The 21,711-nt window shown below is 35.7% G+C and overlaps 1 protein-coding gene across 5 annotated transcripts in view; it reads right to left on the reverse strand.

Moving 5' to 3' along the window:
- PLCL2 (phospholipase C like 2) overlaps window positions 1-21,711 on the reverse strand; it is a 164,998-nt gene that overhangs the window by 8,763 nt on the left and 134,524 nt on the right. For all 5 annotated transcript variants that reach the window (XM_087892589.1, XM_087892587.1, XM_087892590.1 and 2 more), the window contains 3 exons: window positions 15,609-18,095; window positions 13,375-13,578; window positions 2,995-3,070 (listed from right to left, as the gene is read on the reverse strand). In XM_087892589.1, the coding sequence (XP_087748715.1) occupies window positions 2,995-3,070; window positions 13,375-13,578; window positions 15,609-18,095 (2,767 nt within the window). The remainder of the gene's footprint in view (window positions 1-2,994; window positions 3,071-13,374; window positions 13,579-15,608; window positions 18,096-21,711) is intronic.

Raw genomic sequence — 21,711 nt, forward strand, 5'->3', positions numbered from 1 at the left:
ATCAGAAGATCACAAAAAGTTATCACATTATCCTGGGACACTGCAACAATCATAAATATGAGACAGTTGCCAACATTTGAATTCTGATTACGGGAATGCTGCAATGGTCGTAAATGTGAAAAATGGTCATAAGTTATTTTTTTCTGTGATGTTGTAACTTTGAACAGTCACTAAAGGAACTACCTGCAGAAGTCAAGGACTACCTGCAGAAGAGAAAGTGAAAATAACAAAGCAATGCCTAATTTATATTTTATCAATTAAATTTAAATCTTATAAAATCTGGTACAATTGAAAAACATGTTTAATTTTAATAACAGTTGCTGAAAAGAGTATCAAGCTTCATGTTGTTTACTTTTTTATTTGTGACATCCCATTTGTGAAACACTTCTATATAATTTGCTGTGTCAGGTTTCTATATTTCTTCCATTTTATCTAGATAGTTACATATTTAGTTGTATTTCTTTTACTGGAGTATTTATTCTGTATTCGATTATTTTATTATTGTGAAGTGCTCTGATAAATTATTTCCAAAACATAGTTCAGAACTAATTAATCAATCAATCAAAAGTAAGTTGTTTGGCTAATAGTTTGCTAATGAAGTATGATGATTCACTTCAATGTAGCATATCTGTAATTACCTTTACAAAGAAGTACTCAATGGTTCTTATGGGCACCATTGGTACAGCTGTTATACTACAAGGAGATTTACAATTCTGAGTTGCCCTTGTATTTACTGTGGCAAAATATGCAAAGTGAGATAAATAACTACAAAGGTTCTTTGTAGAGGATCTCATGATACTTCTAAAATCAATTCATTAGTTATTTTAATGTGCTTTTATCATAACTCCTGGGCATAATTATTATGTAAAACTAACAATTTATTAAAAATGGGAAGGATGTCTGGCATAATAAAAAATATGTAGAAATATTTAAGATTCCAGTATGTTTTTACTACTTGGTTCAATAGGTTAAACACACCAACCTGAAGCAATTAATGGCAAAGAGCAAAAATTACACATACTACATATGAAGAGAAGTTTGCTTTCTTGCTGTTTTCACAAAAGAATGTTACATTATAGTTAGAACAAGTGTAAATGAAGACTATAAATTACTGATCTGACTTGATGTTCCTTCCAAACAATATTTAGTATTACAGTCTAATTTAGATACAATATTTTGGCTTCAGATGCCAAATAGGATAAACCATCATTAAGAATGCAGTATGAATGTTTAAACAAATCCCAAAGTTATCTACATAACTTGAAACAGATGAGTCAGAACATATGTGCTTACAGAGGAAACATGACTTTTACAAATTTGTGAATTTTTTACTTGAAAATGCCTTTTCATAATGTAACTGGAAAAGACCTAATGTCTTTATATATGACTCAATTTTTCTGTAATTTTGTATAATTACATACATGTTCTCAGCTATGCCAAAGAAAGTTTGAAAAAAATATTTTTTCATTCTAGGGACACAATGAAGGAACATAGAAAACTTATATCCATACAACAAAATTTAACCAATGATCCAAAGAAAAGGCATTTTCTTGCTTAGAAACATTGAAAAACAATTGCCATTTAACTTATTGTTTCATATTAGTGGAATTCTATGTGAGCTACAAAACTGGTAATTTATGCCATTACTCACTATAATGTTTTGAATACAAAAACATCCAAAGAGTAAAGAGATACTTCTTAAAGAAATATGATGTGTATATTAGAAGTGTTTTATCCAACAAATATTTTGGAGTATTATCTCCTGTCTTTCTCATACAACAAAAGGTTATTCAAATATTAGCATTATTTCTATAGCAGAAAATCCTACTACAGCACAAATAGCAAAATATCATGATAGTTTACACGATTGTTCTTTCTCCCCCTCCCCCAAAAGATTGTGTAATTGTACAGAGTGACTTACTGTAAATCTGGGTTGCATATTAAGCTAGGCCCTAAAATTTTCTCACCTTCTTAAAATTAATTTTATTTCTTATAAGAAAAAAAGTAAAGACAAAAGCAAACGGTTTAAATGAAATCTAACAAACTTCAAAGTCACATTGCCAATTGCTTTTTCCTGAATGAACTGTTCATCATTGTTTTTTTACACATTAATGACTATTATCTATATCTTACTGATGCAATTTCTTAATTGTGTATCACAAATCAATATTTCAAAGAAAATAATATCCCTTTCTTTTCTATAAATTTATCAATAGCAGTAATAAGACTATAACATAAAGATAAACTACAGGTAGTCCTCTACTTGCAACCACAATTGAATCCAAAATTTCTGTTGCTGAGTGAGTTTTGCCCTATTGTACAACCTTTCTTGCCACAGTTAAGTGAATCACTGCAGTTTCTAAGTTAATAACACAATTAAGTGAATCTGGCTTCTTCACTGACTTTGCTTGTCAGAAGTTTCAATAGGTGATGACATGACTCCAGGACACTGCAACCATCATAAATACAATTGTCAGTTGCCAAGTGGCTAAATTTTGATCACGTAACCATGGTGATGCTGCAAACGTTGTAAATGTGAAAACGGTCATAAGTTACTTTTTCAATGCCATTGTAACTTTGAACAGTCACTAAATGAACTGTTGTAATCTGAGTACTACTGTATACAGCAAATATGGTGGAGAAATGTTACATAATGTCAAAGGATTAATATAAAAGAATGAATTTGGGTTGTTCTGAGAGTTTCAACATAAAAAAAAATCTAACAAATGAGTGTATTGCTTCAATATTCCATACAAATCATTCTTTCATATAACCAAATTCATAGTTGAAAAATTCATCATACATTTTGCAGTGTATACAAATTCCTTAAGTTGTACAGTTCTTCTGCTTAGTAGAATATATAACATATAATAAAATATATAAGTCACCCAGGGTAGCCCCACAGAAAAATGGGTGGCTAATAAATTTAACAAAATAAAAATAAATAAAACATGTAGCCGAATAATTGCATGGAATGCAAAATAATTTCCTTACCTGCTTTTTGGCACTGGACTATTTTTTCATATACAGTATCTGCATTTTCTGTCAGAATCTTTATCATATTAATCATCTGCAAAAACAAAGTTAGCGTTTGTGAATACTGGAGTATAAATATAAAAGTCAACATTAACCCATTAAAACCAGCCATCTGCCCTGACTGGTAACAGATCTCTAGCATCTCTACAGCTAAAGATGCCAAAGATTAAACGTTGGTATATATAATGATATAGTATATGCCACTGAAAAACGACTGCACCTTAAACAGGTTTAGATAGATTAGGAAGTGGAGGAAAGGAGGAGTTTTAATTTTTTAAATTCTTTGTAAGTAGCTAATTTTATTTAATTAGATTCTTTATGCCCCATTTATCTTAAAGTTAAAAAATGTTGATGTGCATTTTTGTTTAAAACATTTAGATATTCATTTCCATGTCCCAAAAATTGAAAATCGGTATGATTCTATCATAATTAATATTGTAACAAAAATAAGTGTTGTTTTATTTTGAATTATCTAGAGTTATTTATTTTTGGTGTATCTGCTTGTGTAAAACATTGAGTTATGCCACTTACATCACTGCCACAGTTTCAATTAAAAAATTCAGGAAGCAACAACACAGAAAAGTTTTTAAAATGTTTTAAAAACATTTAATGAATGAAAGAAAAGTAAGTATTGAAAGAATCCAATATGTAATCAAATTTAACACAGACTTATTGAACCATCAGAGTTAACAACTAGTTTTGTGAGTCAGCTCTAAAGATTCACTGTAGTAATCATCAAGTTATCAAAAAGTTACTACCAATATTTTGAACTTCAGGTCTGAAAATAAATTACAACCATATTTTCTAAAATACCCAAGCTGAAAATAACTATCCACATTTTTCTTTTAAAATGTTGCATGTACATATTTTTCACATTTTCAATACTGGAGCAAAATAAAAGTGCTTTTTTCTGAATGTTGTATCATTGGAATTAATTTTCTATTTGTTTTCACTCTATCAAAGTTATCTTAATTGTCAGTATAAGCAGTTTATATCTATCACAAAAAAACTCTCAAGGTGTATGTATTTTTTGATATCAACAATTGGAATTTCAAAGCTCAGTTCTAGCTGTGCAGTGTAACTTTCTGCACATTAGAAAAATATCCCACTTAAGAAGAATATTCTTGAGTGAAGAATAACTTTTCACTTAAGAGGACTTTCTTCTTCCCAAAAACCAAGCTTTCAAATTAATTATTTCAGTTTCCTCTTAATACCAGGAACCAACCATTTTGGAATATTTGATGCTGGTACAATCAAAACACTTAAGTAATCAAGGATATATTTTATCATAAATAAAGTCAGCAAAGGACGTATTTGGGGAAATTAGCTAATAGAAGAAACAGGATCTCCATGCAATATGATGAGCCAAGTAAAGAGATCAGATCATCAGAATACTAGTAGGAATAAAGATACCAAATGCTAGAAAGCAGCACAGAAAAGAAATAAATTCCCTTAACATGTCAAGTCTATGCTATAATATATAATAATATATTATATTATTATATTATATATCATATTATTATTATAGATAATAACCAGTCTCTTTAGGCCACTGCCTTTTTTTCTTAAGAAAAAGTACTGTACATTAATCTTTCCACATTAATTGTGCAACACATGTATGACATGCCATTATGAAAGTTTCCTGTGCAAGCACGAAATGGACTTTAATAAGTCAAGGATAGACTTCCTTTATAATACCAATTTCTATATGATGGCACATTTCTCTGCAGTGGTTTAAAACCTGAATCCGTTATTTATATCTAAAAATATGATTGGTGTTGTATTGCAATAGTTCAAAGATTTTCCTAAACCATTTAACTGCTATAGAAAATTATTTAAAATTGACTTTTTCCACCTTCTATTAATTTTGGTAGCATTATCTTACTCAAGAAATTATCTTGAGTACCAGTATCTCTGATATTTTAAATATGAGATTTTATTTCTCTTGCAAAATCCCACTTAAAGGAAGAATCTGAAACAGATATATTCTTCCTATATAAAAGAACAAGTTTTGAAAAATTCATAAAATAGTGGCATTTAAAGATATTAATCTCTTTTACAATAGTTTCTGTACATTTATTTAGCATCAAAAGGTATGCCATTCAAGTTGATATGTCAATAGCTACATCTAATGTTCAAAACTGACTTTCTTTTGTCTCAACATACTCTTAATGTAGTTTTTGATATGCAAATTCATTTACCTTAGAAAAAGGACCTGAATTCATTATTCTTTTTGTCATCAGGCTTATGTAGAACAGATTTGATTGTAAGATATTAATTTTGCCTTAATTTTAAATAAAAACTGCCAGTTAATTTTTTTTATTGCTGCAAATCAGTTTGAAAGTTGTATGGATAGAAAAAAATGTTCAATCAATAACAATAAATCATAACTGAAAACAAACAAAAAGCTTTCAAGGTTATTAGTTTCTTTTTTTGAGTCTCATTTAAGTCATCTCCAGCCTACTCTTAACTGAAGAATGTTTGAAGAATTTGAAGAAAAAAGAAAAAGCTTTTTATTTTTATATCCTATTGAATTCTTTCTGATTCCAATCCTAATTCAGACCAATCTTGATTCTGATTGTTTTCCATTTCAATTCATTTCTTCATTGTCCCCATCTTTTTCTGTTAAAATTGCCTTACATATTACATATGCAAGGGAAGAATAAGGACAAGGTTGGGAAAGCTAGAGATCAGTCTTTGATTCCAGGAAAAATAAACTATTGGGACAGAGGACCACAAGACTAGTTATTAACAACATTAGATAGTGATAAGGCAGGGGTCTGCAAACTTAAACACTCAAAGAGCCATTTGGACCAGTTTCCCACAGAAAAGAAAACACTGGGAGCCACAAAATCCTTCCTGTACCTGACTATTTCTTGAGCGGCCACAAAACTAGCATATGTAGTTGAATTAAATGTTCTGTTTTCTTCTGAAACTTTTCTTTTCTTGGATTTATCCATGGTTGGCCTACCAGGGGTTGAAAAGCTCAATAAATCGTGTGCCGGCGGGTGATGCACATTGGCGGTTGTGACACATATTTTGAGTGAGAATGAGCCACAGCAGAGGGGTGAAAGAGCCACATGCGGCTCCAGAGCCGCGGATTGCTGACCCCTGTGATAAGGATATGTATCATGATCCCCACTGATATTAATATGGCCAGAGACAGTATGACAAACTGTCCGTCTTACCTGGCTAAACGTTATAAAAATTCTTTTTATCTTAATAGAAAATTCAAATACTGAAAACCAAAACATTTCTTCAGCTTTACTTCGAAATAACTCTGGATGGCTAAAGCCTAAAACTTTGCTTAGACCCATATTTTCAGGGGAGAAAAAAGATAAACGAATATGATGGAGAGCATGCTGTAAAACTGACTGTACTATTGGACCAGCCTGGCAAAGAGTTATTTTGTTCACACCAATTACAGCAGCCATTTTGAAGGCATATTCTTGACAGTCATCCGGTGAATGTGAAACCCACAACCAATTCCATGGCAGCCATTTTATGGCAGAATTTATGATACATGCTAAAATTCCAAAGGTGTTCAATGATTAAAAATAGTTGTCTGTCTCCAAGATATTTACCGGATTTTTCGGAGTATAAGATGCACCTTTTTACCCCCCCAAAAGGGGGTGAAAATTTAGGTGCGTCTTATACACCAAACGTAGCCCTGCCCACCACTGGCCCCCACCCTTTGGCCTGTGCCTCGCAGCAGTTACCTCCTTGCAAACAAACAGCAAGAAAAAACAGCTCCTTTCAGCTTCAGCATAGGTTAATTAGCACAAGTTGATTCGATCGGCCTCCAGACTCTCAGCTGATTTGCTCTCAGTTTTTTTTTTGAGCAGGGCTCTGCTGCTTGCTGCAAAGAGTGCTGGAGCAGATTTTTTCCCCCTAACTATGCTGAAAAACGAAACTGAAAATAAAGCAGGCTCTTTGCTGCAACATGGCAAAATGAGGCAAAGAGAGATTTCTTTTTTTTTCTCACCAAAATAGGTAGGTGCAAACAATGGGAAATTTAGGGCAAAAGAGGAGAGTTCAAGATTTTAAAACACAAAAGAAAAAAAAGCTCTATTTAACTAGGGAATTTTAATAATTGAGATACTATTAATTGTATATTGTGTTGAAAGCAAAAATGGTTAAGTTGTGCTTTCGAGGAATATATGGGGGAAATTATTTGGTTTATTATTATTGGTAAACATAGTTAATTGATTTGTAGGAAATTGGATTGCATGGAAATAATTGGAATATTCATGTTCATATTGATTAATATACAAAAAAGATAATTATATAACTAATTGATTTATATAAAAATGTTGAATTTGTATTAAACAATTTAATATTAAATAACTAACCAATGTGAGGATGGATATAAAAATAGATGACAATGGGAAGTGGTATAATATAGAATAGAAGGGAAAAATGAATTTGATTAAGATTAGAGATGAGGATGAAGGGTAATATTGTTTTTTTTAAAAAAAATAGATGAGGAATAAATATGGCAAAAAGGAAATATAGAAATTGTAAATTTAATTGAAATGACTAAACACTATTTAAATTTGTGAACCAGCGAAATACTCTGTTCAAAGAAAATACATTGTATGTTTGTATGTGTGATTGTCTAAAAAATAAAAAAAAACTTCTTTAAAAAAAACAACCAAAAAAGGTAGGTGCATCTTATACTCCGGTGTGTCTTATACTCTGAAAAATACGGTATCTACCACTTGATTTAGATATTAAGCTTTTGGAGAGGAACTAGTAAATGCATCATGTAAATCAAGAGGAAATGAGCATCATTTCAAATATTTTTTTTCTTTCTTGGCTAGTATACCAAACATATTCTATCCTTTGATGGCTTTACACATTCTTTTAAATTGGGTGTCTGCAATGGTGGCTCTGAAGCCACATGTGGCTCTTTCATCCCCCTGCTTTGGCTCTCTGTCCATAACCCACCACTGGCTGGCCCTGGCCCCTTGCCCTCCCTTCCCAGTCACTCCTCGCCTGGCCTGAGAAGGGCGAGGAGGGGAAGGGTAAGGGCGACGATGGAGGATGGAGACTTGCTCCATATTCCAGAGCGGGAGCAAAGTACCCCTGTACTCGCCATATCTCGCAGGTGCTTCTTCTGGCCCTTGTTGGTGCTGTACGCACCTCGGTCGCTCCGGGAGATGCGTGACTTGCTCTCTGCCCCAAGGCACTGGCCCAGCCCGGCTGAGACCAATGCTCTGCATCATAATGGGCTCCAGGAGGAGGAGGGGACACCGTCTCCCCCATTGCGAAGCACACTAAATTTAACTATGCTGCACAAGGTGCTGTGAGAACAACGGGCAGACTATGGAAGTGGCAACAACAGCAGCATTGGCCACAGCCAGGCCGAGCCAGTTCCTCGGGACAGAGAACAAGTCGTGCGTCTCCCCAAGTGACCAAGGTGTGTGCAGGACCACAAGGGCTGGAAGAAGCAACCACAGGGGCACTTCGTTCCCGCTCTGGAAGGGGCACTTCGTTCCCGCTCTGGAACATAGAGTGAGTCTCCATTGTCCGCCATCACCCTTACCTTCTCAGACTAGGCGAGGAGTGACAGGGTGAGGGGTAGGGCCAGCCAGTGATGGGTTCAGCTGACAGGGAGCCACAGCAGAGGGACGAAAGAGCTTCATTTATCTGGGAACCTGAAATGACTTGATTTAAATATGGTAAAAAGCACCCAAGAAGAAAGAACAGCATCACCAAAAAAAAATCCAACCCCCCCCCACCAATCCTTGACTATTTGGAAATGGTTCAAGAGGGAACACACACACACACACACACACACAAGACAGAGAGAGAGGGAGATGAGAGAGGGAGAGAAAGAGAGAGAAAAAAGAAAAAGAGCGAGGAGAGATAGATTCCCACAGAAAAGAAAACATCAGGAGCCACAAATCCTGGGTAAGCGAGGCTGGGGAGTGTCATGTGACTGGGTGGGAGTGAGGGATGTCAAGTTGACCACGCCCATCCAGGTTTTGTAGCTCCCAGTGATTTCTTTTCTGTGGGAAATAGGCCTAAATGGCTCTTTGAGTGTTTAAGGTTGCAGACCCCCTGTTCTAAATTACCTTTCAAAAATTCTTAACTGCTTTTAAAATTTAGCATAGTACGTTAAAGTACTACAACATACATATTATATAATCATGTTGGTAAGTAAAAGGTAAAAAGTTTTCTAAAATTATTATTTAATAGCAAAAGTGCGAAAATGATCTATGAACCAATACACAGATGTTATAAAAAATATGATTTGGAAGGATAGAAAGGTGGAAGTGGAAATTATAGTAAATTATATTTTCAGCTTCTGATCTAATGCCTTTACTTTTTAAGCTTACTATTCCTCTTTTTGTATTTTATATAACATTATCCCCAAAATGTGATGAATATATCCTTATGGATATTTATAATTGCAATCATCTATTCATTTTCTCCTGAAAAATCATTTTATTTTTACAATATTCTAATATAGCAATATGTTCTGGGATTGGTAAAGGACAAGTCTCCTCTTAACAGTTAAAAGCTTTTAATATCAATTTTAGTACAGTACAGAAGAAAAAAGAAATTCAAAACAAAACAAAAATCAATAGTAACCTCATTACAAGACAGCTCGGGTTAGGCCCAGACTGTCCAAGACAATTCATACGGAAGCAGAATCAATATCTCTATTGCTTTAAGTGCCAATATAAGGAAATCTTTCTGGGTGTTACTTATACAGTACTACTTATGATTATACTATTGTTGGCAAATATTAAAATAGTGAATCTATTGTAATTTTCAATCATTAAAAAAGTATATATCACATCATATCATGAAAATACTAATATAGTAAACCAGAACTTCAGAATTTGTTTCAAGTACTATAAATAACAAATAAATAATAAATGTGGGAAATAAAATTTAAAATAAAAATAAATGGTAAGCTATAAGGTAATTAAGTTACGTTTTCAGATAAATTATTGGGTTCTTAAGAAAAGCCTAGGAACATTTACTGTTTGTATATTAAAGTTGACATTCTGTTTCAGGCAACTTTTTGTTCTTCCTTTAAAACTTCTTTTTGTTTGAAACAGACTTAGTCTGAACAGCTGTTTAAACAGTATTCAAACTTAGAACTGTCCTCAAATCTTTCAAATAGAGGACTGTTTTTTATAAAGGAGGAACTAACTGTCACTCCTAAAATACATAGAATTTGACACACTCAAAAATGCAGGGCTTTGTTGTACTTTCAATTCTATGGTAATGGAGATAATTACTACTTGGAGCGAACACTACAATCCTGCAGCATCAAAATAAGAATGATTCAAACCAGTAAAACACACAACTTTAATGCAATTTTTAATGCAGCTGCATCTTTTTTTTCAGGCCCAGCCACAAGTCTTTAAAAACCGTATGCAGTAAATAGCAGAAATGAGAACCAAAGTACTTTGAAGTATGTACAGTTCAAATGAAAAATAAAAACAGTTTTCCTTTTACATTTTGTTGCTACTTTCCAATTGCTTTACCAAAAAATTAAACACAAAAAATTAAAAAACAGGTCAGCTATGCTTCAGTAACATAATTCAAATTATTTTTCTTATAAAATTTGTACTAAAAACATACAATCTTTTCACAATTTCTAGAAGTATATCTAGATTACAGTAGTATTTTTTTAATGAATTTTCAAGTAATGCATTACTAGTAGCCTGTAAGGATATGAAACAATGTAACTATGAAAACAACTATGTTCCTCTATTGGCAGTCCTTGACTTATGACCACAATTGGAATTGAAATTTCTATTATAAGTCATTGTGGCAATAAATTTCTGACAATTTTTATAGCAGTCGTTAAGCGAATCACACAAATGTAAGCAAATCACAGGATTAAAGCAAATAAGGTTTCCCATTGGCTTTTTTTCATGGAAATTGGCAAAAAAAAAAGGTCACAAATCCCAATCACATGGATAGTGCAACTGATTGTAAATGTGAGCAAGTTAATTAAATGTGGCCAATACATTTTATTTATTTATAAATGAATGAATGAATGAGTGCCCAAATTGCTGTGTGATACAACAGTCATAACTGTGAATGCAGGTTGTAAATCACTTTTTCTGAGACTATTGTAACTTTGAATTGTTGTTAAACAAACAAGGACTATTTATAGTTTAATTTATATCTCACTTTCTTATTTAAAAAGCCCTTAAAATAACATGATCAGTAACCAAAATCTGAACTTTTTATTAACAAAAACCAAGCACAAAATTGCATGCATATCTTGAGTAAGATATATTCTCAATACCATATTGTTTATAAATGGGTTATTTACACTTGATTGTTGTTAGTTCATTCCAAAATTGTCATCTATAAACCATATATGCATTTTAGAAATATAAATCTTCATTTTTAAAGAATGCTTTTTTCCCTCTATACCAGAGATGTCAATCTCAAGGCTTGCGATGAGGCTGAATCCGGCCCGTATAGCCATCCTGGTCCGTGTCACTTTGGTGGCTGCCCTGGGTGGCAGGGGTGGGAGTGGTGAAGGTTTGGCCTGCCTGAAGGACCCTCAGGTAAGTCAGGATGGAGCAGCTCTGCATCCTTGCTTCATCTTCCACCCCTCTGCCTCGCTTCGTTCCTCTCCACTTCTTCTCTTTGCTCACTACCGTAACCTAGCAGGAGGCTGTGCAGCGGCCACAAAGCAAGGCAGTGAGAGGTAGAGTACAAAGCAAGGTGAGGGGGTGCGGATCTGCCCCCCACGGGCTTACCTGAGTGGCCTCTCTTTTCTCCCCCGGCGCAGTGAACTCCAGCTTCAGTTGGGGCATTCAAGCCATGATTGCCCCCTCCCTAGCCAGCCAGCCAGCACCGCCTGACCTGCTCCCTGCCTGGCCAGCTGGCTGGCACAAAGCCTCACTGTTCTCATCCCCACTCACGCAAGCGATATCTGGCTCCATGAAACAGGGTCTCATTCTTGTCCCGACACAGCAAACTCCAGCGGTATAGATGCAGGTGTGAAGGACCTGGCCCTGCAGTCCTTCCTCATTCAGTTGAAAGCTTCATTCAGCCTTTAAACAGTAAGGCCAACCGTGGAATCGGAATTGGCCAGGTGCAGGAACCAACACCATCCATGGCTCTGGTGCACCGCTTGCATGCGTGTGCCAGCCTTACTTCAGTGCCTGGATGCTGGGGCGCTCTAGTAAGCCGGTGCGGGGCATGGGGGGGGCAGCTCTGCAACTCCATCACCTTGCTTTGTACTCCACCCCCTACCGCCTCGCTACTCAGGTGTTCCTGCTGCCTGCACCACTGCCAGTAGTTTGGGTGCCCTGGCTGAAGTATGATTGTTCTCTCTCCCATACACACACACACAAACAGAGGTTGCATTGGATTGCTCTCTTGCTCTGTCTCACCCCATTTGCATGCAAGTGTGCTCTGTGAGACAACAAGGTCTCATTAAGTACTTAAGTGGAAAGTAGTTTTGGGGGAGAGCAGGAGACCGGCAAACACTTTTCTTGCACAGAATGAAAGTTTCTGGTCCCTGATTCTCTGCAAAAGAGGACGGATGCCTGAACCTGTGTGATTGTGGTATTATAGCACCCAGGAGCATCCATTCTCAGCAGAAAAAACATTTCGAAGCCAACTCTCCTCTCCCTTCCTCAAAGGCAAAGAAACAGAGAAGAAAAGAGAGAAGACAGATGTTTGCAAGGTAACAGTTCTTGTGGCAGGAAGGGAGGGAGAAGCATGAGGTACTGCATGAGGTGGTTGACTAATTAAAACTTAACTACCTCTCTCCCAAAGTCCAGTTCCCTCCTTGCCATCTTGTGGTTAATGATTTTATCTGCTGTGGGTTGTTGTTGTTTTTTATGATCATTTTAATATTTTCTAATGTTTTTATGTTGTAAGCGCCCAGAAGCATTGGACATGAGATGGGCAGCAAAAAAGATGGGCAGCACTACAAAGTTATACCCAGTATTATAAATATTTGTGGAGCAAAATTACTAAAACAAATAAACAGCAAATGCCCAGGTAAGATATATGCAAGCATGTATCCAATAAATTTTGTTTAATTAACTGATTTGCATAAATCAGTTACTATACTAATCTCAAACTCCTAGACATATTCAGCAAGAATCCAAATAATCATAGAGGGCAGCAAAGAGAAATTTTTGTGACTCTGCAGCCTAGATCTGGTAACCACAATTAATCTCCAGAAACAATTCTTCCATGTTTACAGTGGTAGTTTTCCAAGCAGCAGATGGGGGTTGAGGAAGAATTGAAGAACAGTAGACATATATTTAAGTCTATATATAGGCTGATATACAAATATAAGTGTTTCAAACTGAGAAAAAATGGTAGATTACTTACTGTTTCATATGCTGTGATAATTTTTTTTAAAACTTCTGGAACAATTCCTTGCAATTCCATTGTGGGATACTGATCATTGAGATTTATCACAACCAAGGTTGTATTATCAGATTTCACTAAGCGGCTAGACACTGCCAGAATACATTGTATAAGATTTGCTACAGGAGCAAGCCCACACAACTCTTTGAATGAAACTACTGCATTCTATTTGGAAGAGAGAGGAGGGGGGGAAGAAAGGGTGAAGTGATACTGTACTGGTTAATTAACAGACTTCAAATAATTTATAATGTAGAAGTTATAACAGCTAAACTATTAAGTAATACACAGATAGGACCTGGGAAAATAACTACTTTTCCTAAGCAAACAATGAGCTATATGTATTTGCAGCATTTATAACAAATACTCAATATTGGAAATAAATTTTGAAATGTTGCTAAGGAACCCAATTCTTTTCACTTGTTATTTGCAAGAACAGCTTGCTTTCTAATGCAGAAAAATACTGAGGTATCCATGTTGTAATTTTACATTATAGTTTCCATTTCAAAACCTTCTATATTTAAAGTTTATAATATTTGTCATGAAACTTTGGAAGCTTAAATAACTGTGGGTCATTCACTTAATTATTGAGATTTTCTTTTAAAAAGCCAATAATTACTTATTTTGCCATGAAAAATATGAGATAATTTTTTTGATCTTTCCCATTTGTTGAATCTCAGCTCCACTTCAAACTCTGATTTCTAATTAAATTAAAGACTAGAGAAATAATGATTGCTATTCTGTTATATAAATGAATTAAAAAATATTAAAACTTAATTAAGGCAGCTAAATAAGCCTTTGTCTACAACTATGAAATTGCTCAACATAGGAAAATATCCTCTCCACAAGTAATTTTCCACTGAACATACATCTAGGTTCTTCCAGGCATTTCATTAATGTATGTTTTTGTAAAGGTGGATGGTAATTGCAAGGAAATGCAGTGATATAAATGCAAGAAAAGTAAAAGAAAGAATATGACCCCCACAGTACTATTTAGTACTAAACACAACTCCTGATATTTATATACATTGCAAATCATTGCTAAAAATAGACAACTGCCATTTAATAAAGAAGCCTTTAAAAAAAACAATCCATCATTTCAGACTTGAAATTACTGTACTAAACAGACTGCTGACATAAGGAAATAGGTTCATTTACTTGATTGACATAAGTTTACACGGTGTTTGGATTCATCAGCTTTTTTAATTGCCTGTCCCAGTTTTCTTTAGGAAAATTGCCCAAGGATACTATCTGGCAACAATTTTTATACTGAAGGACTGACATTTAATTATTGACTGAATGTTAAGTTACAATTAAAAGCTTGTTCTCACCGCTATGTATTCCAAGTTTACATAAGTGCTATTTACTGAAGAAGCAGTATACCCTCAATAAAAATATTCAATCTTAAAATAAAAATAACCTGCCCAATTTAATTTCCTTGTGTATGCTATTTATTATAAGAGCCGCAGTGGCACGGTGGTTAGAATGCAGTATTCCAGGCTACTTCTGCTGATCACCGGCTACCAGCAGTTTGGCAGATCAAATCTCACCAGGCTCAAGGTTGATTCAGCCTTCCATCCTTCTGAGGTCGGTAAAATGAGGACCCAGATTGTTGGGGCAATATGCTGACTATGTAAACCGCTTAGAGAAGCAGTATATAAATCTAAGTGCTATTGCTATTAGATTTTTATCTCACCTATATTATTTTATAAGTAATTAACATGATGAATATACCTAATACTCCTTCTTCCTATTTTCCTCACAACTACAACTGTGAGGGGAGTTGAAAAAGACTGCCTGGCCCAAAGTCACCCTATCAAGGAAATTCATCAGGTAAAACCTAAATATTCCTTTATAAACTATTATTCCTACAAACTAATATTCCTTTCAGATTCTGAATTCATAATTAAGTAAGTAAATATGCAAAAATATTGTCTATGAGCCTCGGTGATTAGAGTGCAGTACTACAGGCTACTTCTGCTAACTGCCGGCTGACTGCAATTTGGCAGTTCAAATCTCCCAAGGCTCAAGTTTGACTCAGGCTTCCATCCTTCTGAGGTGGGTAAAATGAGAACCCAAATTCTTTGGGGCAATATGCTGCTCTGTAAACTGATTAGAGAGGGCTGTAAAGCACTGTAAAGTGGTATATAAATCTAAGAGCTATTATTATTGCTATGAAAGAAAATGGAAAGTCATACCTGCATATTTTCCCTCAAATCTGTGGCATCACGTATGGGCTGAAGAGCATTTTTGAATACTTCATCAATACTTTTAATCCACAAAGTCCTCATAGAGGCATATTCTCTGGATTTCTTGCTTTTTCTAACAGAAAGTCCCCGTTTATGAGGTTTCCCTCCACCTCTTCGATTAGTAATAGCAACATGAACAAACAAGAAAGCATATGCTAGAGCTTCTCCTGTTAGAGACTGAAGTGGGACATGACGATAACCTGGTTGTAAACATTCAAAAGGAATTGTGTACTGCCCAATGAATTCATCTCCAATGTAATCATCATCTAACACCACAAAGCGTACCATAGCAAGTTCAGGTAGGTTAATCTGAAATTCAAAACTCTCATCAAAAATAGGGTTGTCTCCATTTTGGTGGACAGTTTTTGTTCTTTGTTCTGCACAGTCTGCTGGAATCCCATGGATTTCTACATACACATAAGGATCTACTACATCACCTTTGGCACCTGAACCTTTTGGCTTTGGAAAATTTTGCCCACTAATAATCTTAACATGAAGAAGCTGAGGTGATACACCAGGTACTGAGTCCTTTGTATTTGCACTAAAGAAAGATACTTCCTCCCGCATGATAGCAGGCCGCAACACATAGCCACAATTGCCATTTTGTCGAAACCAGCCAATGTTGAGATCCATCATTAATCCAGGTGTCTGAAAGTTCATTGCTACAATTTGACAGCCGCATTTCCAGAAATCCTGTGGGTTCATATTACTAGAATCAATCCTCATAGGACTTGGGAAAACCCTTGCAAGAAAGCGTTTATTATAATTCACAAAGTCTCCAGGATGCTCATTGGCATATTTGGTAGCAAGCACTTCATTAAAAGAACAAACTTCCCAGTATTTCTGAAGTTGAAATGAAACTTGAAAATCTTTGAACTGAACTGATTTACATATGCTTACCAGTTCTGATAATTCTTTACAAAGCTGAAACCGCTTCACTGGGACAACATTTTGTGGTTCCACTGCCTCTTTTCCCATTCTCTGTGACATTTCTGCTCCTTCATCTTCATCTGTAACATCTCCCTCTAGCCCAGAGCAATTAGACGATAACTTCTTGGCTTTAATTAATATTTTTCCTTTAAGATATTCAGGAGATGGCAGGTAAGATTCCTCTATATTCGGAGGATTTGTATATAGTTTATCTTCTAGGATTTTCTTCATATGCTGGACCATCACATTCTGTTGCTTGAGAGAACAATGATTTTCCAAACATAAAATAAGAGGATATTCCGAAGCGAAAAATGCATATGTGTTAATTATGTCAATTACACTTCGGAAAACAATTTGTGAAGTCATTGTGTGACCTGTATAAATTACAGGCTCATTGTCAGGACCGTCCCACACATCCAACTCAACACTGCGGCATCCCATTTTTAGAGCACGAATATAACCGGTGATATCAGATGGTCCTCGAAACTGATCTTCTATTAAGTATGTGTTGTGAGAAGAATTTATGAAATAATGAGATAAAGGCTGGTTCATGTCCTGGCACACCTTTTTATGCTCTGGATCAAATATATGACATTCTGGGGAAGTAAGATAATTTGTAAAACCATCTATGGAGAGCCAGCCTCTTTCTTGACCTTCTTTAGATGGTTCGTATTTGTGAATAATATCAAGGCTAGTCTTCTCTGTGACATGAGCCATACCCTGTTCTGCTTCTAAAAACATCATAAGGTCCTTGGTATCAAGAAATTCTTTATTACTAGAAAACTGAACTAGTAAGAAATATATCTCAGGACGAGTGCAAAGCTCATGGAAAACTTCAATAAATTCATTCTTTGTGATTTCTGTATCAGGTTTGTCTTTTGATCGCTGCAGTTCTTTGAATTTTAATTCTATTTTGTTTGTTTTTAAACCAGGATTTAAATTTTTTATAAACTGCACAGCTTGGCCCAAGGATATCCGCCCCATATGATCTATATCCGTTTCACTAAACATTTGGGAGACCCATGAGGTGCGCATTTTATCTTGCCTACTTTCTAGCATGTCCAATGTATGTTTTCCATAAGATATCAAGTATCTTAGGCCAGTAACCCAAATATTTGCAACATCTGCAGTGTTTGCAACTAGATCTAGAGATTCATAATTGTCCCCATAAATAATAGAAAATGCACAATCTTCTGAAATTTGGTCAGAAATTCCATTGCTACGAAAGATGTCTGTATTTTTCCCTATTCTCACTTCTTTGACTGATTTGATGTCAATCTTTGCTTTTTCAGAATCCTTCTTTGAAGGTTCCCATCTTAGTGACTGCATATCTGCATCTAAAAGAAAATATCGATGGTATATCCTAGAGTTGGATCGAACTTTTCTGAGTTCTGACCCTTCAACCATAGCATTGATACAGTCACTTGCACTACTTATCTTCTTCTCAGTAGGCATGCTGCTGAATGAGACTGTTTTTTTCCGTTCCCTTTTTTGTTTTGTGCCATCCTGGAAACAGAGAAGAGAGAAAATATAAAATTACATGGTATGGAAAGATAATAGAAGAAGGAGACAACCTGCAGTAAGTGGATGGATTCAATTACAGCAACAATGAGGACACCATTGGAAAATTCAAAAGATCAGGTTACAGATAGATCATAACAACTTGATGGCATATAATCAACCAATCATTCAAAATAGTATTGTACATGGATAATCAAGTCAGCAACATCTCCCCATAAGCTAAGTTAGGTGAAATATCCTACTAATATCCTACTAATGTAATGTCCTAAAATGATAATAGAGTGAATAATAATAATAATAATTATAATCTTCTTGAAAAGTACAAATAATTTCTGGTAATGAAACTAAAAATAAGTGCTCTTCTCAAGTTGCAAGTAAGACGTAAGTAAAAAGAGATTTTAAAAAACAGATTAAAAAATGGAGCAATTTCCTGACCTTTTCTCAAGAGCAAATATGGAAACAAGATAGAGAATCAATATGAGAACTCCATTTCATTTTCCCAAGTCTTGCGTAAGTTTAAGCTAATCACTGTATATCAGTACAAATATATCACAGTGTATCCCTATGCATACCAATATAATAATTGAGAGTCAGTTTGGTGTAATGCTATCCCAAAAACCAGGAGACTGAGTTCTTAGCCTGCCTTAGGCTTGAAGGTGAATTGAGTAACTTTGGGCCAATTGTTGTCTTTTAACTCAATCTACCTCAAAATGCTATTGTGGGGCATACAGGAGGTAGGAGTATTAGGCATGTTTACCAACTTCAGTTGACCAAATATATAAAAAAGGCAAGAAAAATCTTTTTCATCAACCTATGGTGAAATAGTGAGTATATATTAAAAATGCATTTTAGAAACAGTTTTGTGTGGTGATTAAAGTGTCAGATTAGTAACAAGGAGATTGTGACTTGGAGTCTTTGAAACAATAAAGTTGCTTGTGCGACTTTAGATCTGTCACTCAGTCTCAGCCCAACCAACTTCAGAATTTTTGTCTCACATAGACAATAACATTAAAAAACTGTTGCAACCTACACAAATAAAGAAAAGTAGGACTTTTTATGAAGTAAATATTTCACTTGGATATCCTAGTGTACAAAGAACTGATAAAATGAGAATTATTCTAGAAAAAGTGAGAATAGAAAACCAGGATACTAAGTACTAATTCAGATGACAAATAGGGTTGACAGACTAAAATTTGTTTCCATTCTGAGCCCCCAATAATATCTTTTTTTTTGTCTTGTCTGTCTGTCTGTCTGTCTGTCTGTCTGTCTGTCTGTCTGTCTATCATAAGGCTTTTCATATCTTGAAACAGTAATAGTAATGCTTAGTAATATGCATGTATTACAAGAAAATTAAGATAAATAGCATTACTATTTCAAGAAATATTTCTACACTCTTCTTTATACTTTAATATTAAGCACTACATTTATAGAATTTCCAGGCGGCTGAAAATGAGATGCACGGAGGCAAAAAATTAGGTGCGTGGAGGCCAAAAACGCAACATGCGGAGGTGGCAATCGGCAGCAGTGTGCTGTGGTGATCCTGGCAGCCTGAAATGGATCTAAAACGGAGCGTGAGGAGGCCAAAAACATGACACGAGGAGGCCAAAAACACAACGCGCGGAGGCCAAAAACGCAATGTGTGGAGGTGGTGATGGATTCTGGCGATCCCCACATCCTGGAACAGCTGATTGGCGATATTCTGGGAGGCCGCTCCAACCACCAATCAGCTGTTCGTGCTAAATCAGGCTGTGATAACGTGTTGAAGCTGACCAGGCTGTTTGCTGCAAGGACGCTAGCCAGATGAATACCGATAGATGCTGGTAGGCAGAGGCAGATTTTTTTTCCTTGTTTTCCTCCCCAAAAAGGTAGGTGCGTCTTATAGTCCAGAGCATCTTAAACTCCGAAAAATATGGTAATAATTTATAATGACATTTGCTCTATTTGTGTTAAGTAGGCTATTCTTATATTTAAACTATTAAATTTACAACACAAGAGAAATGTCCCTTTGAGTTTATAGCCTATAAATTTTCCTGTCCCCAAAATGGCAACTATCTGGTATATTCAGTTGGATCTGAATAGGAAACCAAATGCTCCTACCTTCAAAAAGAAAAGAAAAAAAATCCATCAAACTGCAGACCTATTCATCAGACAATGATCTGGACAAATTCTTGAGATAACAATGTGCTATGTAGACTTCCATGTTTCAGTGATGGCCAGTGCCTTCGTGACCCACACACAGCAGGAGAACAATAACTGGAAATAGGGTAGCAGCTTCCTATTTCTGCCACCACTATGAATTAGTGGTGGCAGTGTAAATGCAGTGATGGAGCTAGTGGGCAAGACCAAGGAACAGTTGCATTCCTAGCACTGATACAGTTCATTTCTCATAATGATAAAGTGCAGTAAGGGTGGGGTGGATGCAGGAGGCGGCATTTCCCATTTTCCTGCTATCAATCATCAATCCCTCCTAGTTCCTTCTCCCTACTTGCCCTAGCTCCATATATAAGATGAGGATGGGGATGTTTAGGGACTCTTTGAACTCCACAGCCATTCACTGAGATTCAAGAGAATGGCCACTTACGGAAAGGAGAGGAAAGGTGAGAAGCAACAGCAGTGATGGCATCTTTCAGTAAATCCTGGTGAAGTTGTCTAGCAGAAGAGTGTGCCTGTTGTTACAAAAGAAGCCAAAAGAGCAAGAATGCACTCTATGCTTTGCAACTTGAGGCTAAAGTCAAGAACCTGTAGGCCTCTTGACTCCTAGGCTCATTTTTTAGCATTATCCAGATGGGCAGTCCCATTATGGCACTGGCCTATCCTGTTCATGGCAGGACTCAGTTTGTGCTTCAGGTGCAAGAGTTCCATGAGTCAATGCAATATTGAAAGCCACAAACTTCCACACTTCTCTGTTAATTAAATGGGTAATCACCAAGTGCCAATTGCATTTTTTCCTCTGACAGAATGCATTTATCCCATTTTTAGCTTTCTTTCCATTAAAAGTAATCTGAGATTCCTTTTATAAGAGGGAGGTATGTGTCAAATTAACAAAAAAATTCTTCCCATGCATTTGTGGTATATCTGGAAATAATTCAGGGATAAAAAGATAGAAGGAATGCTCATCAAATTTGCAAATGGCACACAACTGAGGATAGCTAATATCCCTAATATATTAGAGAAAAGAACTAAAACTAATAAAATGAAAATTGATGAAGATATAAAGTTAATTTAGGAAACAAAATTCAAACAATGTAAATACAACAGGCTTGATTACATTATTGGCAAAAGGGTTTGGAAGATGACCACAAGCTGAATATGAGCCAGTGGTAGGCTGATGTTGCAAACAGAAGACAGAAGCAGAAAGCCTCAACAAAAAATCCTATTAAGGAGGAAATTCACCAAATACCTGAAGGACTGACACTCAAAAGAAGTTTCTTGTTCCCAAAGTTACTAGAATGGGTGTTGTACTTACCTGATACGCCCCTTCTCTCTTCACTGTCACGGCAGTCAGGCAAGGGTTGTTGACTGGTAGCTGGCCAATACGACCGAGTCCACTGGAAAACTTAAGCTCCGCCTCTTCCTCCTAACCAGTTTTGAGGCGAAGGTA

This window comes from Pantherophis guttatus, chromosome 4 (genome assembly GCF_059756535.1).
Source record: "Pantherophis guttatus breed Tessera chromosome 4, ASM5975653v1, whole genome shotgun sequence".
Classification (NCBI taxonomy): domain Eukaryota; kingdom Metazoa; phylum Chordata; class Lepidosauria; order Squamata; family Colubridae; genus Pantherophis; species Pantherophis guttatus.